Source organism: Chiloscyllium punctatum, chromosome 48 (genome assembly GCF_047496795.1).
Source record: "Chiloscyllium punctatum isolate Juve2018m chromosome 48, sChiPun1.3, whole genome shotgun sequence".
Lineage (NCBI taxonomy): Eukaryota > Metazoa > Chordata > Chondrichthyes > Orectolobiformes > Hemiscylliidae > Chiloscyllium > Chiloscyllium punctatum.
In genome coordinates, this window is record NC_092786.1 from 61250718 (window position 1) to 61276415 (window position 25698).

The 25698-nt window shown below is 45.4% G+C and overlaps 1 protein-coding gene across 1 annotated transcript in view; it reads right to left on the reverse strand.

The window, feature by feature from the left end:
* hdc (histidine decarboxylase) overlaps positions 1 to 19362 on the reverse strand; it is a 32167-nt gene extending 12805 nt beyond the window's left edge. Inside the window, exons 1-7 of the mRNA XM_072565468.1 lie at positions 19326 to 19362; positions 17061 to 17233; positions 12630 to 12743; positions 11470 to 11592; positions 5833 to 5967; positions 5053 to 5196; positions 346 to 412 (exon numbers count right to left, since the gene is read on the reverse strand). Coding sequence (XP_072421569.1) covers positions 346 to 412; positions 5053 to 5196; positions 5833 to 5967; positions 11470 to 11592; positions 12630 to 12743; positions 17061 to 17233; positions 19326 to 19362 — 793 coding nt within the window. The remainder of the gene's footprint in view (positions 1 to 345; positions 413 to 5052; positions 5197 to 5832; positions 5968 to 11469; positions 11593 to 12629; positions 12744 to 17060; positions 17234 to 19325) is intronic.
* Positions 19363 to 25698: the final 6336 nt, after the last annotated feature.

The following is a 25698-nucleotide window of genomic DNA, read 5'->3' on the forward strand; positions in this document are numbered from 1 at the left end:
CTTTCACAAAGTGAACCTTCTCCTTGCTTCAATGTCCATTGTGCAACTTGTCTGTTTCATTCTGTGCCCCCAAGAGATGGCCTGAGCCAGGGACTGGTCCTCAGAGCCTGGGGTGGGGTGAAGCTGGAGGATGATCCTCAGGACCCAGGCTCTGATTGTGGAACCACTTCCCTCTCTGTGAATTCCAGATGATGTCTCTGTACAACAGGGAGAGAGAAAAGTTTCAAGGACATTCCCAGAAACCCCTGTAACCATTCATCCGACATGATCATATCTCAAATCATTCAAGAGAGGAAAAAGCTGTAAGACTGTGGTCCAGAAATAATTCTATAAACTGCAACTTACAAAAAGGTCCCAGTTCACACAAACAGTCAAAGGCACACACAGCAGTCGTACCAAGTGTAGCGCAGACCTAAAACACAGGACAGATTGTATCAGGCAAGAGAAACCACAGACCAGAAATATTCTTTAATACAATGCCACAGGCACTTTGAGACTTCAGACTCACAACAATGTGACTGACTCTCATCTGCCCTCTGGACAATTTGAGCTGGGCAATAAATGCTGGATTAGTGGTGCTGGAAGAGCACAGCAGTTCAGGCAGCATCCGAGGAGCAGTAAAATCGACGTTTCGGGCAAAAGCCCTTCATCAGGAATAAATGCTGGTCTAGTGAGTGATGCCATTATTCCATGATTGAATAAAGAAACGTAAACAAGGCATGAAGTACTCTGTTGATTTGTTGCTGTTATCAGGACAAAGCAGAAAAGCTGCTTCCTGAATAATTCCAGGTATATTTTATTGTGTTTTCTGATTCATCTGCCTTGTTACTGGACCCCGTGAGAAGTGCCCCATCTACTGGATACATGAAGACACATGTAAGTCATGATTTGGAGATGCTGGTGTTGGACTGGGGTGTACAAAGTTAAAAATCACACAACACCAGGTTATAGACCAACAGGTTTATTTGGAAGCACACTAGCTTTCGGAGCAACTCTCCTTCATCAGGTGGTTGTGTAAGTCATGTAAGTCACTTCACCTTAGAATCAAGTGGATTTATAATCGACAACAAAGAGATAGCAGACCAGTTGATCAAATACTTTGAATCTGTCTTCCTTAAGACTTCACACAAATAAACTTCTGGAAATACTAGGAGACAGAGAGACAAGCATGAAGGAGGAACTGAAGTAATCCTTATCAGTCAGCAAATGGTACTGGGGAAATTAATATGATTAAAACCCAATAAATTCCCAGGGTTTGATGCTCTGCATCCCAGAGTAGTTAAGAAAGTGGCCATCGAAATAGCGGATGTTTTGGTGATCATTTTCCAGCATTCTATAAACTCTGGAAGAGTTCCAATGGACTGGAGGGTAGCTAATGTAACCCCACCCTTTAAAAAGGAGGGAGAGAGAAAATGGAAATTTTAAGTTGATTAGCCATCTCGTGGTGGGGAAAATGCTAGAGCCAATCATTAAGGATGTAATAACTGAACATTTGGAAAGCAGCGACAGGATCAGTCCAAATCAGCGTGGATTTCACTAAAGGGAAAATATGTTTGACAAATCTTCTGGAATTTTTTGAGGATGTGACCAGTAGAGTGAACAAGGGTGAACCAATGGATGTTCCGTATTTGGACTTTCAAAAGGCTTTTGACAAGGTTCCACACAAGAGATTAGTAAGCAAAATTAAAACTAATGTTATGAGAGATAATGTATTGATGTGGATAGAGAACTGGTTGGCAAACAGGAAGCAGAGTGTTGAATAAACGGGTCCTTTTCAGAGTGGCAGGTTGTGACGAGTGGGGCACCACAGGGTTCAGTACTGCGATCCCAGCTGTTTACAATATACATTAACGATTTGGATGAAGGAATTAAATGCAATATCTCCAAATTTTCAGCCAAAACTAATCTGGGGATCAGTGTGTGCTGTGAGGAAGATGCTAAGAGGCTGCAGGATGACTTGGACAGACTGGCTGAGTGGGTAAATATTTGGCAAATGCAATATAATGTGAATAAGTGTGAGCTTATCCACTTTGGTCACAAAAACAGGAAGGCAGATTATCTGAATGGTGGCAGTTTAGGAAAGGGTGAGGGGCAACAAGACCTTGGTGCCATGGTGGAACAGTCACTGAAGGTTGGTATGTAGGTGCAGCAGGCCGTGAGGAAAGCGAAAGGCATGCTGGCCTTCATAACGAGAGGATTGGAGTATCAGAGTAAGAATGTCTTGCTGCAGTTATACAGGGTCTTGGTGAGGCCATGCCTTGAGTACTGTGTGTAGTTTTGGCCTCCTAGTCTGAGGAGGGACACTCTTGCTATTTGAGGGAGTTCAGTGAAGGCTCACCATACTGATCCCCAGGATGGCAGGACTGACATATGAGAAAAGACTGGATCGACTGGGCTTGTATTCGCTGGAATTTAGAAGAATGAGGGGGGAATCTCATAGAAACATTAAATTCTGATGGGACTGAAGGCCAGTTTTGATGATATTAGGCAAGAACTTTCAAAAGCTGATTGGGGGCAGATGTTTGCAGGTAAAGGAACGGCTGGAAAATTAAAAGCATTCGAAAATGAGATAACGAGAGTCCAGAGAAAGTATATTCCTGTTAGAATGATGGGCAAGGTTGGTAGGTGTAGAGAATTCTGGATGACTAAAGAAATTGAGGTTTTGGTTAAGAAAAAACTATAGACCAGTGAGCCTGACATCGGTGTTAGCCAAGTTGTTGGAGGGAATCCTGAGGGACACGATTTACATGTATTTGGAATGTCAAGGATTGATTAGGAAAAGTCAGCATGGCTTTTTGCGTGGGAAATCATGTCTCATGAACTTGATTGAGTTTTTTGAAAAAAATAACAAAGAGGATTGATATGGGCAGAGCGGTGGACGTGATCTATATGGACTTCAGTAAGGCATTTGACAAGGTTCCCCATGGGAGACTGATTAGCAAGGTTAGATTACATAGGAGAGAGGGAGAACTGAACATTTGGATACAGAACTGGCTCGATGGTAGAAGACTGAGGGTGGTGGAGGGTTGTTTTTCAGACTGGAGACCTGTGACCAGTGGAGTGCCACAAGGATCGGTGCTGGGTCCTCTACTTTTTGTCATTTACATAAATGATTTAGATGCGAGCATAAGAGGTACAGTTAGTAAGTTTGCAGATGACACTAAAACTGGAGGTGTAGTGGACAGTGGAGAAGGTTACCTCAGAGTACAATGGGACCTTGATCAGATGGGCCAATGGGCTTAGGATTATCAGATGGAGCTTAATTTAGATAATTGCGAGGTGCTGCATTTTGGAAAGGCAAATCAGGGCAGGAGTTTTACACTTAATGGTAAGGGGAGTAATTCTGAACAAAGAGACCACGGAGTGCAGGTTCATAGTTCCTTGAAAGTCGAGTCACAGGTAGATAGGATAGTGAAGAAGGCGTTTGGTATGCTTTCCTTTATTGGTAGGTGTATAGGAGTTGTCAGGTCATTTGTGGCTATACAGAACATTGGTTGGATCATTATTGGAATGTTATGTGCAATTCTGATCTACCTGCTGTAGGAAGGATGTTATGAGACTTGAAAGAGTTCAGAAAAAGATTTACAAAAATGTTGCCAGAGTTGGAGGGTTTGTGCTAATTGGAGAGGCTGAATAGGCTGGGGCTGTTTTCCCTGGAGTGTTGGAGGCTGAGGGGTGACCTTATAGAGGTTTATAAAATCATGAGGGGCATGGACAGGATAAATAGACAAGATCTTTTCCCTGGGGGAGGTGAGTCCAAAACCAGAGGACATACGTTTAAGGTGAGAGGGGAAAGATATAAAAGAGACCTAAGGGTCAACAGAGGTTGACGCATGTATGGAATGAGCTGCCAGAGGAAGTGGTGGAGGCTGGTACAATTACGGCATTTAAAAGGCATCTGGGTGGGTATATGAATAGGAAGGGTTTAGAGGGATATGGGCCAAATGCTGGTAAATGTGACTGAATTAGGTTAGGATATCTGCTTGGCATGGAGGAGTTGGACCGATGGATTTATTTCTGTGCTGGACAGCTCTAAGCCTCTATGACTCTATGACTGGACAGACTAGATATTGGAAGAGTGTTCCCGATGTTGGGGAAGTTCAGAACTAGGGGTCACAGTCTGAGAATAACGGGTAAGCCAGTAAGGACTGCTATGAGGAAGAATTTCTTCACTCAGAGAGCTGTGAACCTGTACAACTCTCTCGCACAGGAAGCCCTGGGGCCAGTTCATTAGATATATTCAGGAGGGAGCTGGACATGGACTTTGGGGCTAAAGGGATCAAGAGCTATGGAGAGCAAGTGGGAGTGGGGTACTGAAATTGTATGATCAGCTTTGAACATGTTGAATGGTGGTGCAGTCTCAAGGCCTGATCGCCCTACTCCTGTGGCTATTTTCTATGTTTTTATGTAGATACATCTGCATTACAGAATCTGGTTCAGTCAATAAACTGTTGACTTCAGACTCTGTCCCAAAAGTGATGCCACAGTGAACCAATATTGCCCTTCACACTAGATTTCAACAATATCTTGAAGACAATTTCAAATTTATTTCAAAATATATAGAATTCAAACTTCAATTTTCCTCAGTGTTTAATACAATTTGACTTTTGTCCTTTTTTAAAAAATGAAAATTTACGATTAAAATACTTTAATATTGTGAATGCTCATAATCAAAATTAAAATCAGAAATTGCTGGAAATGTTCAGCAGGCCAGGCAGTATCTGTGAAGAGAGAAACCGAGTAATTGTTACAGGTCTGAGACTTTTCATTCTAAAAAGTATGTAGCGAGTGTGCGTTTAAATCTGAGTAAGAATCATGTTCCAAACTCAGCAAAGACTGAGCTGGTTTTCTTAACAAGATTCCTCAGATGTTTCACTGAAGGAAGTGCACAGCAGTAGCTCAGCTCCTCCTCTTTCCACTGAAGACTGGACAGGGGCAGCTTCAGGGAAAGATAGAGCTTGGAATCTGGAGAATCTGCTGATTAAAGCCATACTAGGAAACAGAATGAAAACCCGTTCCATTCAGAAGAAAATTGTTCTTACTGAGACTTACAAAGAATGGAACAAGTCCTAATCTTCTATCTTCTTCCAGTGCTTGCTTCAGAGTCTCACCTCGAAGGGACCAATCTTCATCAGTTTCAAGGAACCGAATTTTAACAAAAGTGATCAGTCCAGCTTTTTCCACAGAGGAATGAGCCTGAGAAATCATATTGGATTGAAAGATCATTTTAGAGACAAATGCCTGGGAACTTGTTTGATCAGCTTAGGAAGAAGGACAAAATCCTTGAGAATTAATTCAGGAGCAATCCCAGATCTGAACACTAATTCCAAAGAAATAATCCCCTGGAGAATGGCGAGTGCAAAATTTCACCAATTTCCATGGAGATAGGGGAAAGCAAGACCCTCCCCTGGGCCGAGGTTTACAGCAAGAGGGGAGCCCCACCCTGCCTTCCTGCTGAGGGCAGGTTGCTAGCAGTGCACTGGGAAAACACCCACACCACCTCCCCCCCCTCAAAAACACCCCCCACAAAAAATAACCCACCTCAAAAACACCACCCCCAACAAAAACAACAGCCCCACCCCACAAAAATAACACCTCCATCCCCAGAAAAACCCCACTGCCACCCCCAAAAACCACACCCCAAAAAACCCCACCCCACCCCCAAAAACCACACCCCAAAAAAACCCCACCCCACCCCCAAAAACCACACCCCAAAAAAACCCCACCCCACCCACAAAAACACCACCCCCACCCCCAACAAAATCACCAGCCCACCCCACAAACCCCCCCCCCCCCCCCCTCAATAGCCCATATCCTGTCCTCCCTGTTCACCTGGTCAGAGGCATATGCAATCAGGCGGGAGTTGAGGACACAGTGATCAAGTTTGGGAACGGTCGACGTTAGCTCCATGATCTTGGCTTTCCTTGCAGCTAATAGGGCGACTAATGTGGCCTCACTGGTTGTACTCTGCAACATTCCAACAACTTGGTCAGAAACACACAGCCTCTTATCTTATTTCTATTAACCACTGGATTCTATGAAATGAAAGGTCAGGTGGACATGACACTGAGGAAGTCAATTTGTGTTCTCCCATCTTCAATAATATTGAATTGTTGGTGATTCGAGACTCTTACTGATCCTGGAATACTCTGGGCTGTTCTCAAATCGACTCAATTTTAATCAGAATCTGTCCGGGGAGACCCACTGCTCCAGTTTGATCAGTAAGATCATAAGGATACAGGAACAGAATTCAGTCATCCAGCTAATCAAGTCTAGTCCACCATTCAATCATGGTCCCCTTGATCCCCTTACTAATCAGGAACCTATCTATCTGCACCTTAAAGACACTCTCAATGATTCAGCCTCCCCCACCTCCCCCCCCCCCCCAACCCCCCACCTCCCGCCCCCCACCCCCCCCACCCCCCCCCACCCCCCCACCCCCCCCCCACCCCCCCACCTCCCCCCCCCACCTCCCGCCCCCCACCCCCCCCACCCCCCCACCCCCCCCCACCCCCCCACCTCCCCCCCCCACCTCCCGCCCCCCACCCCCCCCCCACCCCCCCACCTCCCCCCCCCCCACCTCCCGCCCCCCCCACCCCCCCACCTCCCCCACCTCCCCCCCCACCCCCCCACCCCCCCACCCCCCCCCACCTCCCCCACCTCCCCCCCCACCCCCCCACCCCCCCCCCACCCCCCCACCCCCCCCACCCCCCCCACCCCCCCACCCCCCACCGCCCCCCCCCCACCCCCCCACCCCCCCCCACCCCCCCACCTCCCGCCCCCAGCTGAAGAAATGCTTCCTTATCTCAGTTCTAAAGGATCATCCCTTCACTCAGAGGCTGTGTCCTTGGATTCTAATCTCTTCTACTAGTGGAAACACCTTCTCCATGTCTACTTTATCAAGGCCTCTCAATATTCTGTAAGTTTAAATGAGATTTCCTCTCATCCAACTAAACCCCAGCAAGTACAGCCCAGTGTCCCTCATACGACAAGCCCCTCATTCCCAGGATCATTCTTGTAAACCTCTTCTGGACCCTCTCCAAAGCCAACACATCCTTCCTTCGATATAGAGCCCAGAACTGATCACAATTTTCACATTGTGGTCTGACCAGAGCCTTATACAGCCTAAGCAATACATCCAGTTAGAGGTGGGAAGGGGAAGAAGCAGGCAGTGCAGGGTTCCCCTAAAAAATAAGTATACAGCTTTGGAAATTGTTGGGGGGGACAGCCTTGCAGGTGTAAGCTGCAGTGAACGGGTCTGTGGCGTGAGGTCTGGCTCTGAGACTCAGAAGGGAAAGAGGGAGAGGAGGAGAGCGCTAGTTATAGGAGACTCTCTAGTTAGAGGGACGGACAGGCGGTTCTGTGGACATGGGCGAGACTCTCAGATGGTTTGTTGCCTCCCGGGTGCACCTGAACCAGAAGGGCACCAATATCCTGGGGGGTAGGTTTGCTATCACTCTTCGGGGGGGTTTAAACTAATTTGGCAGGGGGATGGGATCCGGACTTGTAGTCCAGCAAGTAAGCTAGCTGTGTGTCAGGATGTTCAAGACTGTAGGGAGGCTGTGGAGAAGGTAGCACTGACAGGGAATACTTGCGGACACAGAGATGGGCTCAAGTGCGTATACTTCAACGCAAGGAGTATCAGAAATAAGGTGGGTGAACTTAAGGCGTGGATCGGTAACTGGGACTACGATGTTGTGGCCATCACGGAAACGTGGACAAATGAGGAACAGGAATAGCTGTTGGAGGTTCCTGGTTACAGATGTTTCAGTAAGATTAGGGAGGGTGGTAAAAAAGGAGGGGGGGTGGCGTTGCTAATTAGAAATAGTATAACGGCTGCAGAAAGGAAGTATGAGGGAGATCTGCCTCTGGAGGTAGTATGTGCTGAAGTCAGAAATAGGAAAGGTGCAGTCACCTTGTTGGGTATTTATTATAGGCCCCCCAATAGCAGCAGAGATGTGGAGAAACAGATTGGGAAACAGATTTTGGAAAGGTGCAGAAGCCACAGGGTCGTAGTCATGGGCGACTTCAACTTCCCAAATATTGATTGGAAGCTCTTTAGATCAAGTAGATTGGATGGGGCGGTGTTTGTGCAGTGTGTCCAGGAAGCTTTTCTAAATCAGTCTGTAGATTATCCAACCAGAGGGGAGGCCACATTGGATTTGGTGCTCGGTAATGAACCGGGACAAGTGATGGGCTTGTTAGTGGGTGAACGTTTTGGTGATGGTGACCACAATTCTGTGACTTTCACCTTGGTTATGGAGAGAGATAGGTGCGCACAACAAGGTAGATTTTAGAATTGGGGGAAGGGAAATTACGATGCTGTAAGACAGGGTTTGAGGAACATACGTTGGGAGCATAGGCTGTCAGGGAAGGATGTGGTGGAAATGTGGAACTTTTTCAAGGAGCAGATACGACGTGTCCATTATATGTATGTACCTATCAGGCAGGAAAGAAATGTTCGTGTGAGGGAGCCTTGGTTGACGAGGGAGGTTGAATGTCTAGTAAAGAGGAAGAAGGAGGCTTACATAAGGTTGAGGAAACAGGGTTCAGACAGAACAGTGGAGGGATACAGGATAGCCAGAAGGGACCTGAAGAAAGGGATTAGGAGAGCTAAGAGAGGGCATGAAAAATCCTTGGCGGATAGGATCAAGGATAACCCCAAGGCATTTTATGCGTATGTGAGAAACCTGAGAATGACGAGAACGAGGGTAGGTCCGATCAAGGACAGTAGTGGGAGATTGTGTATTGAGTCGGAAGAGATAGGAGAGGTCTTGAACAAGTACTTCTCTTCAGTAGTTACGAACGAGAGGGACCGTATTGTTGAAGAGGAGAGTGTGAAACGGACTGGTAAGCTAGAAGAGATACTTGTTAGGAAGGAAGATGTGTTGGACATTTTGAACAACTTGAGGATAGACAAGTCCCCCGGGCCTGACGGGATATATCCTAGGATTATGTGGGAAGCAAGAGAGGAAATTGCAGTACCGTTGGCAGTGATCTTCTCGTCTTCACTGTCAACGGGGGTGGTACCAGGGGATTGGAGAGTAGCGAATGTTGTGCCCCTGTTCAAAAAAGGGAATAGGGATAACCCCGGGAATTACAGGCCAGTTAGTCTTACTTCTGCGGTAGGCAAAGTAATGGAAAGGGTACTGAGGGATAGGATTTATGAGTATCTGGAAAGACACTGCTTGATTAGGGACAGCCAGCACGGATTTGTGAAGGGTAGGTCTTGCCTTACAAGTCTTATTGAATTCTTCGAGGAGGTGACCAAGCATGTGGATGAGGGTAGAGCAGTGGATGTAGTGTACATGGATTTTAGTAAGGCATTTGATAAGGTTCCCCATGGTAGGCTTATGCGGAAAGTCAGGAGGCATGGGATAGAGGGAAATTTGGCCAATGGGATAGAAAACTGGCTAACCGGTGGAATTCAGAGAGTGGTGAAGATGGTAAATATTCAGCCTGGAGCCCAGTTACAAGTGGAGTTCGGCAGGGAACAGTTCTGGGTCCTCTGCTGTTTGTAATTTTTATTAATGATTTAGATGAGGGAGTCGAAGGGTGGGTCAGTAAATTTGCAGATGATACGAAGATAGGTGGAGTTGTGGACAGTGAGGAGGGCATTTGTCGTTTGCAAAGGGACTTAGATATGATGCAGAGCTGGGCTGAGGAGTGGCAGATGGATTCAACCCTGGCAAGTGTGAAGTTGTCCATTTTGGAAGAACAAATAAGAATGCGGAATACAGGGTTCATGGTAGGGTTCTTAGTCAGGTGGAGGAACAGAGGGATCTTGGGGTCTATGTACATAGATCTTTGAAAGTTGCCACTCAGGTGGATAGAGCTTGTAAGAAGGCCTATGGTGTATTATCGTTCATTAGCAGAGGGATTGAATTCAAGAGTCGTGAAGTGATGTTGCAGCTGTACAGGACTTTGGTTAGGCCACATTTGGAGTACTGTGTGCAGTTCTTGTCGCCTCACTTTTGGAAAGATGTGGAAGCTTTGGAGAGGGTGCAGAGAAGATTTACCAGGATGTTGCCTGGAATGGAGAATAGGTCGTACGAAGATAGGTTGAGAGTTCTCGGCCTTTTCTCGTTGGAATGGCGAAGGATGAGGGGTGACTTGATAGAGGTTTATAAGATGATCAGAGGAATAGATAGAGTAGACAGTCAGAAACTTTTTCCCCGGGTACAACAGAGTGTTACAAGGGGAAATAAATTTAAGGTGAAGGGTGGAAGGTATAGGGGAGATGTCAGGGGGGGGTGGGTTCTTTACCCAGAGAGTGGTGGGGGCATGCAATGCACTGCCCGTGGGAGTGTTGGAGTCAGAATCATTGGCGACCCTTAAGCGCCATTTGGATAGGTACATGGATGGGTGCTTAATCTAGGATAGAAGTTCGGCACAACATCGTGGGCCAAAGGGCCTGTTCTGTGCTGTATTGTTCTATGTTCTATGTTCTATGTTCTATCTCCACCCTTGTATTCTAACCCTCTTGAACTAAATGCAGACATTGCATTTGCCTTCCTGACCATTAACTGGTCCTTCGTGTTAACTTTAAGGGAATCTGAAACTAGGGCACCTAACACCCTTTGTGCTTCAGATTTCCAAAACCTTTCCCTGTTTAGAAAAAAACTATGCTGCAATTCTTCCTACCAAAGTGCATAACCCTATCCTTTCCCATGTTGTATTCCATCTGTCGGTTCTTTGCCCAGTCTCCCAGCCTGTCATAGAATCCCATGTATGGTTATGCATGGAAGCAGGCCATTTGGTCCATCAAGTTCACACTGACCCTCTGAAGAGCACTGGCCCTTCAGCCCCACCCCAACACTAACTCCACATCTAGCCTGGACACTAGGGGTAATTTAGTAAAATGGATGTAGGATTGCTCGCTGAGCTTGAAGGTTCATTTTCAGACATTTCATCACCATACTAGGGAACATCCTCAGTGAGCCTCTGGACAAAGCGCTGCTGATGTTTCCTGCTTCCTATTTATATGTTTGGGTTTCCTTGGGTTACCCAAGGGCTCAGCAGGTGAGGTCTCTGACTGGGGCTGGAAATGGCACAGAGACTACAGCCCAGGTGTGCAGAGTTCAGGCCGATTGCTATTAAAGCAGAACTTACATTAGATCCATCATCATCAAAATGGCGACAAATATCTAAGGACAAGGACTTGGGCTTGGAAATACTTCGCTGTTGTAAAGTTGTGAGGAATTCAAAGGCTCAAACTTGATAATTATCAGAAAGAGGATTCTCTAAATCCTGATAGCATCTCAACACAACCAATGCTGTCCCTTCAGTGACACTGACTCTGATCTGTCAATGGAATGAATGATGCTTTGACAACAAAAGTGATCAGGAACAGGAACATTGTAATGTATTAATACCTGATAATTAAAACAGATATTTTCTGCATAATCCACTGAATCATTAGGAAGGATGTGTTACAGAGAATAGGTTGTCAGTGAAAGTTGTGGGTACCTGGAGAACGCCTCCTCCCTGACTCTCTGGGTGATGGTGCAAGAAATGATCAGGAAGACCCAGCATTGCAGCCAACCAATCCAGTACGTTCATCTCCAGTTCGGTGCAGGCTGGGCTCGAGGCCTGGAATTGAAAACATCAAATTCATTTTCACACAAATATAATCTGAGTCTGACATTCATTCTGAAAGCCCAAAAATAATCAGGTTATGCATGTCATACCAAAGTGGTTTTGGAAAGATTGGGGAAGAGTTTAACAGGATTCCAAAGAGAGAGAAAGAAAGAGAGACTGACAGATAGCGGAAGCTGCAAATGTTTTCCATGAAGCAATAAAGGTTAAAAGTTGTTTCAAATTGTGAGAGAATTTGATCGAGAAATAGAAAGACCAATCTCTTCTGGCAAGTGGATCAAAATACTGAGTTAATGTTCTGTGTCCTGCACAGACTGTTGCTGCTGTCAGTGGTGGAGGGAATGGATGTTTCTGATGTGGTACCAATCAAGTTTCATTCTGAATGGTGTCAAGCTTGAGTGTTATTGGAGCTGCACTCGTCTGGGCAAGTGGGGACTATTCCATCCAGAGGTTTTGTTACCTGCAGTGTACACTCTACAGAGAAAGGGGGATCAGGAGTAAGTTGGACAGCTCTTTCAGAAAGGTAGCACAAGTACAATGTGTCACTCTCCATCATATCAAACTCTCTGATTCTTTTATCATGATAATGAACCTGTGATTGTCCCATCATAGTGACACTGTTAACAACCGGCCATTTCTACAGATCAGGTAGGTCACAAGTCCTGACAGGAATGTTCTTCAGCTTTGTCACTGGGAGATTGAGAGGGAGCAATTCCAATTTTAGTGAAAAAGGTTTTGTTCTGAAAAGTTTATAAACCAATGCTGTTAATTGCCCCAATCGTTGGGAAGAGCTGAACTTGGGAGACTTTCAACCAATTCATAAAGAAACCAACAATAATCATGATACAGGTGACAAGAGTCAGATTTACTGGCTGTGACCATTTCGACCTTTTAATCAGAACCAGACAAACGCAATGGTTATAAAACACAACGAATATCTACAGATTCAATGATGTTCTCACAATCTTGACTGTACTTTATTACTGAACAGTATTACTGAAAGCTTCATTATACTTTTTGACAGTTCTTACCCAAGTGAATCCTAAACAATTAATAGCATCTGCCAACATGTCCCCAAGTAAAGATGGCCATGATGTTAGAGCAGGGAAGTAGGCATGCATGTGAGGGCTCTGCCAGTGAACTACCTACAGGAACACAAAAACACACACAAAAGGTTAAAGTTGATCTTGATTGTACAGAACTCCATGCCCTAGCATCCAAACTGAATCTGATTCTCACATGGTGTGTGGGTGACCCAGACTAAAGGGGAAACAGTATCGTCAAGATAGTCACTTCTGGGGAGAAGTTGAAAGCTTAGTTATATCCTGGATATACAAAACATATAAAAGAGAGACAGACATGGCAAGAACATACTTTAAAGAAAGAGAGGAGTTTTCACATTAGGGATTTGAATTTTAATGCAAGGTTATTTTAAGCAAACATATTCATTCAGAGCATTTCCAGGAGTGACTGTATCTCCTTCATTTACAACAATCTCTGAAATATTGTTTATTTAATTTGTTGCAATTTCTGATGCATTCAGTAGGTGGAACAAATGAAACTGACGTGTAGCTGGAGGATTTAATAGATTTTTACGTATTGGTTATATATTCAATGTCCTGTTTTCCAGGGGATCATTGAGGGAGTCTTTGGAGTGTAATTGTCAGAAATTTCAAGGGATATTGTGGGTGAATGAGGTATTGCCTACTATGAAAGTTTGTTTTAATGTTATATATCATCTACATTATTAAAATATCAGTTTCTTTAATATCTGTTTGTATAAACAATAATTATAAATGTCATAGAGTCACCGTGGAAACAGACCCTTCGGTCCAACTCGTCCATGCCAACCAGATATCCCAACCTAATCTAATCCCATTTCCCACTACTTGGCCCATATCCCTCTAAACCTTCCTATTCATATACCCATCCAGATAATTTTTAAATATTGCAATTAGACCAGCCTACATCCCTTTTATATCTTTGTCCTCGCACCATAGACCTGTGCCCTCCAGTTCTGGTCTCCCCAACCCCATGGAAAAGAATTTGTGTATTTACCCTATCCACGCCCCTCAAGAATTTATAAACCTCTATAAGGTCACCCCTCAGCCTCCGATGCTCCAGGGAAAACAGCCCCAGCCTGTTCAGCCTCTCCCTGTAGCTCAGATCCTCCAACCCTGGCAATGTCCTTGTAAATCATTTCTGAACCCTTTCTAGTTTCACAACATCTTTCCGATAGGAAGGAGACCAGAATTGCACGCAATATTCCAACAGTGGCCTAACCAATGTCCTGTACAGCTGCAACATGACCTCCCAACTCCTATACTCAATACTCTGACCAATAAAGGAAGGCATACCAAACGCCACCTTCACTATCCTATCTACCGGTGACTCCACTTTCAAGGAGCTATGAACCTGCACTCCAAGGTCTCTTGGTTCAGCAAAAGTCTCTCGGACCTTATCATTAAGTGTATAAGTCCTGCTAAAATTTACTTCCCAAAATGCAGCACCTTGCAATTTATCTGCCACTTCTCAGCCCATTGGCCTATCTGATCAAGATTCCATTGTAATCTGAGGTAACCTTCCTCGCTGTCCACTACACCTTCAATTTTGGTGACATCTGCAAACTTACTAACTATACCTCCAATGTTCATATTCAAATCATTTATATAAATGATGAAAAGTAGAGGTCCCAGCACCGATCCTTCTGGTCACAGGCCTCCAATCTGAAAAACAACCCTCCACCACCACCCTCTGTCTTCTACCTTTGAGCCAGTTCTGTATCCAAATGGCTAGTTCTCCCTGTATTCCATGAGATCTAATCTTGCTAATCAGTCTCCCATGGGGAATCTTGTCAAACACCTTACTGAAGTCCATATAGATCACATCTACTGCTCTGCCCTCATCAATCCTCTTTGTTACTTCTTCAAAAAACTCAATCAAGTTTGTGAGACATGATTTACCACACACAAAGCCATGTTGACTATCCCTAATCTGTCCTTGCCTTTCCAAATACATGTACATTCTGTCCCTCAGGATTCCCTCCAACACCCTGACCACCACTGACGTCAGGATCAGTAGTCTATAGTTCCCCGGCTTGTCTTTACCACCCTTCTTAAACAATGGCATCACGTTAGCCAACCTCAATTCTTCCGGCACCTCACCTGTGACTATCGATGATACAAATATCTCAGCAAGAGGCCCAGCAATCACTTCTCTAGCTTCCCACAGAGTTCTAGGGTACATCTGATCAGGTCCTGGGGATTTATCCACCTTTATGCATTTCAAGACATCCAGCACTTCCTCCTCTGTATTTATGGACATTTTTCAACTTTTAACCATCTATTTCCCCACATTCTGTATCTTCCATGTCCTTCTCCACAGTAAACACTGATGCAAAATACTTTTTAGTATCTCCCTCATCTCCTGCGGCTCCACACAACGGCCGCCTTGCTGATCTTTAATGGGCCCTATTTGCTCCCTAGTTACCTATTTGTCGTTAATATATTTGCAAAAAACCCTTTGATTCTCTTTAACTCTATTTGCCAAAGCTATCTCATGTCCCTGTTTTGCCCTCCTGATTTCCCTCTTAAGTATACTCCTACTTCCTTTATACTCTAAGAATTCACTCAATCTATCCTGTCTATACCTGACATATGCTTCCTTCTTTTTCTTAACCAAACTCTCAATGTCTTTAGTCATCCAACATTCCCTATACCTACTAGCCTTCCCTTTCACCCTGACAGGAATATATTTTCTTTGGGCTCTCATTATTTCATTTCTGAAGGCTTCCCATTTTCCAGCCGTCCCGTTACCTGCGAATATCTGCCCCCAATCAGCTTTTGAAAGTTCTTGCCTAATACAGTCAAAATTATCCTTCCTCAAATTTAGAACTTCAACTTTTAGATCTGGTCTATCCTTTTCCATCATTATTTTAAATCTAATGGAATTATGGTCACTGGCCCTAAAGTGCTCCCCCACTGACACCTCAGTCACCTGCCCTGCCTTATTTCCCAAGAGTAGGTCAAGTTTTGCATCTTCTCTAGTAGATACATCCACATACTCAATCAGAAAATTGTCTTGTACACACTTAAGAAATTCCTCTCCATCTAAATCTTTAACACTATGGCAGTCCCAGTCGATGTTTGGAAAGTTAAAATCCCCGACCATAACCATCCTATTATTCTTACAGGTAGCTGAGGTCTCCTTCCAAGTTTGTTTCTCAATTTCCCTCTGACTATTGGGGGGTCTATAATACAATCCCAATAAGGTGATCATCCCTTTCTTATTTCTCAGTTCCACCCAAATAACATCCCTGGATGTATTCCCAGGTATATCCTCCCTCTGTACAGCTGTAATGCTATCCCTTATCAAAAATGCCACACCCCTCCTCTCTTGCCTCCCTTTCTATCCTTCCTGTAGCATTTGTATCCTGGAACATTAAGCTGCCAGTCTGCCCATCCCTGATCCATGTTTCTGTAATTGCTATGATATCCCAGTCCCATGTTCCTAACCATGCCCTGAGTTCATCTGCCTTCCCCGTTAGGCCCCTTGCGTTGTAGTAAATGTCCTTGTAAAATACAACCTAACATGAGACGAGGATGTGTAAGAAAGTACCGAAATGAGAGGAATTAGTAATTGTATTTGATGTGACAATTTGCACAGTTGAGCAAATCACACACTGATGTCTGGTCCACCTGGAACTGAGAAAGACGAGACTGAAGACACTCCTGGGCAGTGAAGCAACTTCCAGCAGGTTAACGATAATCTGTGTTTCTGCACCACCATCCCGTGCTCTTAACAAAAAGTAATTAAAATATTTATTCTAATGGGTTTGATTGTCTGAACACAAGATCCACAAGATTTCTCCAAATACAATGAACCGGGGAAACATAGGTTAAAGAAGGAAAACTGTGACTAAAAATGGTGACATGTTAAACATGAATAATTGTTCCATTCCTTGGGAATTTGTTTGTTCTTTATAATATTATAGAGCAAATAGCAACATGTGCCTCACTGTCAGACTGTGAACATGGAAGTTGTGGAATGGGGGTGAGGGTGAGTGGGTTTGGGAGTAATGTGGGTGAGGGGGGAGTGAAGAGGAAGGGTGGGGGGCAAAGATGAAGGAGGATGGTGGAGGTGAGGGGGTAGTGGGGGTGAGGGGGTAATGGGGGTGAGGAAGAGGTGATGGGGTGGGGTAGAAGGTGAGACTATGAGGGAAATGGGGATCAGGGTAGTGAGGGGGAGGTTAGGGATGAGGGTGGACTGGGGTATTGGGGGTGAGGGGGTAATGGAGGGTGAGGGGGAGTGGAGGTGAGATGGGATGATGGGGGTGGGGTGGAGGGTGAGGCTGTGGGGATGCAGGTTGTGAGGGAGGAGTGGGGAGTGAGGGGGAGTGAGGATGGGGATGAGTGGGGGTAGAGAGGAGCAGCGTTACGGGTGTGTGGAGAGATATGCCCTACCCCAGGCATGATGATCCTTTCAATGTCCTCAAAGATGCTGCTCCAACTCTCACCCTCCTGTGGGGCTCTGTCTGGGAGAAGGTCTCTCATGTAGCCAGGTTTAACATCAGGGGAAACACGGCGTTCCCTGACAGTGCTGAGATACTTCGCAATATAATCCACCAGCTCCTTCCCTGGGGGTAGACACAACAGCTTATATTAAAATAAATCAGACACTTGAGAGCAAGAGACAGAGAAAACAGCTCAAGAACAATGAACAGCTACAAAGGAGAAATCTAGCGGCAATCAGACTCTTTTGAAAGCAAGACAGACCTGTAGGAAAGCAGCAGGGTTACTGAGCTCACTGAGCTGAACGAACCAGGAAGTAGATGCTGTGAACTTTCCCTCCAACTCCATCGAGTGTTGTCTTTAGACAGCAGTACAGATACCAACCTCCTCAATGAAACACCGAGTGTGTCTGGGCACAAACTCCAGGTACGTTCAGCCTCAGTTGGGGTATCGTACCCAATCCTGCACACTCTGTTTTCAGGGTGTGGCAGCTTTAGAAAGGATTTCCAAGAATGGTTCCAGAGGTAGACTGGAGATGCTTGGCCTGCTCTGTTTTGAGAAGGTGCAGCAGATTTAATCAAGATTTTCAAATTTATGAGGGTTCTGAGCAGAGTGGATCGACAGAAGCTGTCCCCATTGTTGGATAGATCAGAGAACCAGAGGCACAGATTTAGGGCACTTGGGAAAAGAAACAGTGGGGATACAAGAAAAAACTGGAAGGATCTGTATGGCAGTGTCAGAGGTTGTAATGGAGGCAGATTCAATCAAAACTTTCTAGAGGAATTGAACAACCTATCACCTGAAGAGAAAAGACAATGCATGATTACAAGCAAAAGGTGTGAGAGTGTATCTGGGAGGGTTACTATTCGTGAGAGTGGTGAGGATATGACAGAATGAGTGACTTCCTTCTCCGTTCAATGACCCTAAGAATCTAGATACGTGACAGCAGCAATGTCAGGTTGGACAACAGTGACTTCAGTTCGGGAGCTTAGTGCTACAGACGGCTACATTCCTCAAGAGATTGTTATCAAATGTTAGAATATAGACAATAGACTATAGTACAGCACAATACAGGCCCTTCTGTGCTGCATCTTATCTGACTCTAAGATCAGACTAACCTACATACCCTTCATTGTACTATCATCCATGTGCCTATCCAAGAGTCACTTAAATGTCCCGAATGTCTCTGACTCTACTACCACCACAGGCAGAGGTAAAAACAATGACTGCAGATGCTGGAAACCAGATTCTGGATTAGTGGTGCTGGAAGAGCACAGCAGTTCAGGCAGCATCCAAGTAGCTTCCACACATCCACCACTCTCTGTGTAAAGAACCTACCTCTGACATCTCTCCTATACCTTCCTCCAATCACCTTAAAATTATGCCACCTCTTGACAGTTATTTCTGCCCTGGGAAAAAAAGTTTCTGGCTATCTACTCTATCTTGTACACCTCTATCAAGTCACCTCTCATCCTTCTTCCCTCCAATGAGAAAAGCTCATGTTCTTCAATCTTTCTCCATAAGACATGTCCTCCAGTCCAGGCAGCATCCTGGTAAATCTCCTCTGCACTCTCTCTGAAGTTTCCACATCTTTTCTATAGTGAGGCAACAAGAACTGAACACAATGCTCCATACGTGGTCTAACCTATAGAGCTGTAGCATAACCTCACAGCTCTTAAACTCAATCCCCCTGTTAATGAAAGGCAACACACCTTACGCCTTCTTAACAACCCGATCAACTTGGGTGGCAAATTTGAGGGATCTGTGGACATGGCCCCCAAGATCCCTCTGTTCCTCCACACTGCCAAGAACCTTTAATCCTCTATTCTGCATTCAAATTAGAACTTCCAAATTCAATCACTTCACACTTTTCCAGATGGAACTCTATATGCCACTTATGGGCCCAGCTCTGCATCCTGTCAATGTCCCGTTGCAACTTAACCAGCCCTCCACACTATCCACAACTCCACCAACCATCGTGTCATCAGCAAAGCGTACTAACCCACCCTTCCACTTCCTCATCCAAGTCATTTATTAAAGTTACAAACAGCAGAGGTCCCAGAACCGATCCTTGTGGAACACCACTGGTCACCAAGCTCTTGGCTGAATGCGTTCCATCTACCACCACCCTCTGTCTTCTGTGGGACAGCCAATTCTGTATCCAGACAGACAGGTTTCCCTGTGTCCCATGCCTCCCTACTTTCTGAATGAGCTTACCATGGGGAACCTTATAAAACGCCTTGCTAACATCCATGTACACCAGATCCACTGCTCTACCTTCATCAATCTGTTTTGTCACATCCTCAAAGAATTCAATAAGGTCTGTGAGGCACAACCTGCCCCTCACAAAGCCACGCTGACTATAGCTAATCAAATTATGGTTTTCCAAGTAATCACAAAGCCTGTCTCTCAGAGTCCACTCCAATACTTTACCCACCACTGACGTAAGACTGACTGGTCTGTTATTCCCAGGATTATCCCTATTCCCTTTCTTGACCAAGGGAACAAGATTTGCCACCCTCCAGTCATCTGGCACTACTCCAGTGGACAATGACAATGCAAAGATCATCGCCAAAGGTGCAGCAATCTCTTCCCCTACTTCCTGATGATACCTAGGGTGTATCCTGTCTAGCCCAACAGACTTAGCTGTCCCCATGTTTTTCAAAATTTACAGCACATCCTCCTCCTTAACATCAATCTGTTTTAGAATTTCACACTGTCCTCAGAAGCATCACGGTCCCTCTCACTAGTGAACACTGAAGCCAAGTATTCATTAAGGACCTCCTCTACCTCCTCCGACTCCAGGCACAAGTTCCCTCCACTATCCCTGACTGACCCTACCCTCACTCTACCACCCTCTCGTTCCTCACATGAATGTAGAATGCCTTGGGGTTTTCCTTTATCCTACCCATTAAAGATTTTTCCTGCCTCCTTCTCGGTCTCCTAAGTCCATTCTTCAGTTCCTTCCTGACCACCTTGCAACCCTCTAGAGCCCTCAACCTTCTTCCTGTTTCCTCTTAACTGGATATTCCATACCCCTTGTTACCCAAGGTACTTTCAATCTACCATCCTTTCCTTACCTCAGTGAGACAAACCTGTCCAACACTATCAACAGGAGCTTCCTAAACAACCTCCAAATTTCTGTTGTGCATTTCCCTGAGAACTAGGCAAAAGTGAGGACCACAGATACTGGAAATCAGAGTCAAGAGTGTGTTGCTGGAAAAGCACAGCAGGTCAGGCAGCATCTGAGGAATTCCTGATGAAGGGCTTTTGCCTGAAACATTGGTTCTCCTGCTCCTCAGATGCTGCCTGACCTGCTGTGCTTTTCCAGCAGCACTCTCTCATTCCCCTGAGAACATCTGTTCCCTATTTAGGTCTCCCAATTCATGGCTAATAGCATTGAAATTCACTCTCCCTCAATTAAATATTTTCCCATACCGTCTGCTCCTATTCCACTCCATGAGTATAGTCAGGGTCAGGGAGTTGTGATTACTATCCCTGAAATGCTGTCCCACCAAGGGATCTGACACTTTGCATTGTTCATTGCCAAGCACCAAATCCAATGTGGCCTCGCCTCCAGTAAGCTAATGTACAAATCATGTCTGGAAGCCTTACTGGACACACCTGACAAAAACCACTCCATCCAAACTATTTGAACTACAGACATGGAACCATAGAGGTGTACAGCACAGAAACAGACCCTTTGGTCCAACTCATCCACGCCGAGCAGATATCCTAACCTAATCTGCCCCCATTTGCCTGCACTTGGCCCATATCCCTCCAAACCCTTTCTATTCATATACCCATCCAGATGCCTTTTAAATGTTGTAATTGTACCAGCCTCCACCACATCCTCTGGCAGCTCATTCCATACACGCACCACCCTCTGCATGAAAAAGTTGCCTCTGAGGTCTCTTTTATATCTTTCCCCTCTCACCCTAACCCTATGCCCTCTAGTTTTGGAATCCCCGACCCCAGGGAAAAGACTTTGCCTATTTATCCTATCCATGCCCCTCATAATTTTGTAAACCTCTATAAGGTCACCCCTCAGCCTCCGACGCTCCAGGGAAAACAGCCCCAGCCTGTTCAGCCTCTCCCTGTAGCTCAGATCCTCCAACCCTGGCAACATCCTTGTAAATCTTTTCTGAACCCTTTCAAGTTTCACAACATTTTTCCAATAGGAAGGAGACCAGAATTGCACGCAATATTCCAGCAGTGGCCTAACCAATGTCCTGTACAGCCGCAACATGACCTCCCAACTCCTGTACTCAATACTCTGACCAATAAAGGAAAGCATACCAAACGCCTTCTTCACGGTGCTATCTACCTGCGACTCCACTTTCAAGGAGCTATGAACCTGCACTCCAAGGTCTCTTTGTTCAGCAACACTCCCTTGGACCTTACCATTAAGTGTATAAGTCCTGCTAAGATTTGCCCTTCCAAAATACAGTATCTTGCATTTATCTGAATTAAACTCCATCTGCCACTTCTCAGTCCATTGGCCCATCTGATCAAGATCCCATTGCACTCTTAGGTAACTTTCTTTGCTGTCCACTACACCTCCAATTTTGGTGCCATCTGTACCTCTTATGTTCACATCCAAATCATTTTCATAAACGACGAAAAGTAGTGGACTCAGCACCGATCCTTGTGGCACTCCACTGGTCATAGGCCTCCAGTCTGAAAAACAACCCTCCACCACCACCCTCTGTCTTCCATCTTTGAGCCAGTTCTGTATCCAAGTGGCTAGTTCACCTGTATTCCAACAGATCTAACCTTGCTAATCCATCTCCCATGGGGAACCTTGTTGAACGCCTTACTGAAGTTCATATAGATTATGTCCACCGTTCTGCCCTCATCAATCCTCCTTGTTATTTCTTCAAAAAAATTCAATCAAGTTTGTGAGACATTTTCAAAATTATGTTGACTATCCCTAATCAGTCCTTGCCTCTTCAAATATGTGTAAATCCTGTTCCTCAGGATCCCTCCAACAACTTGCCCACCACCGATGTCAGGCTCACTGGTCTATAGTTCCCTGGCTTGTCCTTACCACCTTCCTTAAACTGTGGCGCCACATTAACCAACTTCTAGCCTTCTGGCACCTCACCTGTGACTATCGATGATTCAAATATCTCAGTAAGGGGACCAGCAATCACTTCCCGAGTTTCCCATAGAGTTCAAGGATACACCTGATCAGGTCCTGGGGATTTATCCACTTTTATGTGATTCAAGACATCCAGCACTTCCTTCTCTGGCCATTCCCCTCAACAATAAGTATACCGTTTTGGATACTGTTGGTAGCGGGGGGGGGAGATGACTTACCAGGGGAAAGCAGTGGGGTACAGGGCTCAGACACAGAGTCTGCCCCTGCTACTCAGAAGGGAAGGGGAAGAGGAGCAGAGCAGTAGTCATTGGGGACTCCATTGTTAGGGGGACAGATAGGAGGTTCTGTGGGGACGAGAGAGACTCACGGTTGGTGTGTTGCCTCCCAGGTGCCAGGGTTCGTGATGTCTCTGATCGTGTTTTTGGGATCCTTAAGGAGGAGGGGGAGCAGCCTCAAGTCGTGGTCCACATAGGCACCAACGACATAGATAGGAAGAGAGATGGGGATTTAAGGCAGATATTCAAGGAACTAAGATGGAAGCTTAGAGCTAGGACCAACAGAGTTGTCTCTGGTTTGTTGCCCGTGCCAAGTGCTAGTGAGGCAAGGAACAGGAATTTGAGGAGTTGAACACATGGCTATAAGGATGGTGCAGGAGGGAGGGTTTTGGATTCTTGGATAACTGGAGCTCTTTCTGGGGTAGGTGGGACCTCTACAAGCAGATGGTCTTCATCTGAACCCGAGGGGTACCAATATCTTGGGGGGGAAACTCGCTAAGGCTATTGGGGAGGGTTTAAACTAATCCAGCAGGGAGATGGGAACCAAAATTGTTGTTCAAGTATAGAAAAGGTTGAGAGTAGGGATGTCCAAAATCAAGTTTCAAGGTTGTAAGATGGCACTGGCAAGCAAGAAGTTGGTTTGAACTGTGTCTACTTCAACGCCAGGAGCATCCAGAATAAGGTGGGTGAACTTGCAGCATGGGCTGGTACCTGGGACTTCGATGTTGTGGCCATTTCGGAGACATGGACAGAGCAGGGACAGGAATGGTTGTTGCAGGTTCCAGGATTTAGATGTTTCAGTAAGAACAGAGAAGATGGTAAAATAGGGGGAGGTGTGGCATTGTTGGTCACGGACAATATTACGGTTGTAGAAAGGATGTTTGGGGACTCATCAACTGAGGTAGTATGGGCTGAGGTTAGAAACAGAAAAGGAGAGGTCACCCTGTTGGGAGTTTTCTATAGGCCTCCGAATAGTCCCAGAGATTAGAGGAAAGGATAGCAAATATGATTCTCAATAGGAGTGAGAGAGACAGGGTAGTTGTCATGGGGGACTTCAACTTTCCAAATATTGACTGGGAACACTATAGTACGAGTACTATAAATGGGTCAGTTTTTGTCCAGTGTGTGCAGGAGGGCTTCCTGACCCAGTATGTAGACAGACCAACAAGGGGTGAAGCCACATTAGATTTGGTACTGGGTAATGAGCCCGGCCAGGTGTTAGACTTGGAAATAGGTGAGCACTTTAGTGATAGCAATCACAATTCTGTTATGTTTACTTTAGTGATAGAAAGGGATAGGTGTATACCACTGGGCAGGAGTTACAGCTGGGGGAAAGGCAATTATGATGCGATTAGGCAAGATTTAGGAAGCATAGGATGGGGAAGGAAACTGCAGGGGAGAGGCACATTAGAAATGTGGAGCTTATTCAAGGAAAAGCTCCTGTGTGTCCTAGATAAGTATGTACCTGTCAGGCAGGGAGGAAGCTGTAGAGCGCGGGAGCCGTGGTTTACGAAGGAAGTGGAATCTCTGGTCAAGAGGAAGAAGAAAGCTTATGTTAGGATGAGATGTGAAGGCTCAGTTAGGGCGCTTGAGGGTTACAAGGTAGCCAGGAAAGACCTAAAGAGAGAGCTCAGAAGAGCCAGGAGGAGACATGAGAAGTTGTTAGCGGATAGGATCAGGGTAACCCCTAAGGCTTTCTATAGGTATTTAAGGAATAAAAGAATGACGAGAGTAAGATTAGGGCCAATCAAGGATAGTTGTGTGTGGAGTCAGAGGAGATAGGGGAAGCACTAGATGAATACTTTTCAAAGGTATTCACTCCAGAAAACGACAATGTTGTCGAGGAGATTACTGAGATACAGGCTACTAGACGAGGTGGGATTGAGGTTCACAAGGAAGAGGGATTAGAAATCCTGCAGAGTGTGAAAATAGATAAGTCCCCTGGGCCAGATGGGATTTATCCTAGGATCCTCTGGGAAGCCCGGGAGGAGATTGCCGAGCCTTTGGCATTGATCTTTAAATCGTCATTGTCTACAGGAATAGTGCCAGAAGACTGGAGGATAGCAAATGTGGTTCCCCTGTTCAAGAAGGGGAGTAGAGACAATCCTGGTAATTATAGACCAGTGAGCCTTACTTCAGTTGTTGGTAAAGTGTTGGAAAAGGTTATAAGAGATAGGATTAATAATCATCTAGAAAATAATCATTTGATTAGGGATAGTCAGCACTGTTTTGTGAAGGGTAGGTCGTGCCTCACAAACTTTATTGAGTTCTTTGAGAAGGTGACCAAACAGGTAGATGAGAGTAAACTGGTTGATGTGGTGTATATGGATTTCAGCAAGGCATTCACTAAGGTTCCCCACGGTAGGCTATTATACAAAATGCAGAGGAATGGGATTGTGGGAGATATAGCAGTTTGGATCAGTAATTGGCTTGCTGAAAGAAGACAGAGGGTGGTGGTTGATGGGAAATGTTCATCCTGGAGTCCAGTTACCAGTGGTGTACCGCAAGGGTCAGTGTTGGGTCCACTGCTGTTCGTCATTTTTATAAACGACCTGGATGAGGGCGTAGAAGGGTGGGTTAGTAAGTTTGCAGATGACACTAAGGTTGGTGGAATTGTGGATAGTGATGAAGGATGTAGTAGGTTACAGAAAGACGTAGATAAGCTGCAGAGCTGGGCTGAGAGGTGGCAAATGGAGTTTAATGTGGACAAGTGTGAGGTGATTTACTTTGGTCGGAGTAACCAGAATGCAAAGTACTGGGCTAATGGTAAGATTCTTGGTAGTGTAGATGAGCAGAGAGATCTCGGGGTCCAGGTACACAGATCCTTGAAAGTTGCCACCCAGGTTGACAGGGTTGTTAAGAAGGCATACAGTGTTTTAGCTTTTATTAATAGAGGGATCGAGTTCCGGAACCATGAGGTTATGCTGCAGCTGTATAAAACTCTAGTGCAGCTGCACTTGGAGTATTGTGTACAATTCTGGTCACCACATTATAGGAAGGATGTGGAAGCTTTGGAAAGGGTGCAGAGAAGATTTACTAGGATGTTGCCTGGTCTGGAGGGAAGGTCTTACAAGGAAAGGCTGAGGGACTTGAGGCTGTTTTCGTTAGAGTGAAGAAGGTTGAGAGGTGACTTAATAGAGACATACATGATGATCAAATGGTTACATCGGGTGGACAGGGAGAGCCTTTTTCCAAGTATGGTGACAGCGAG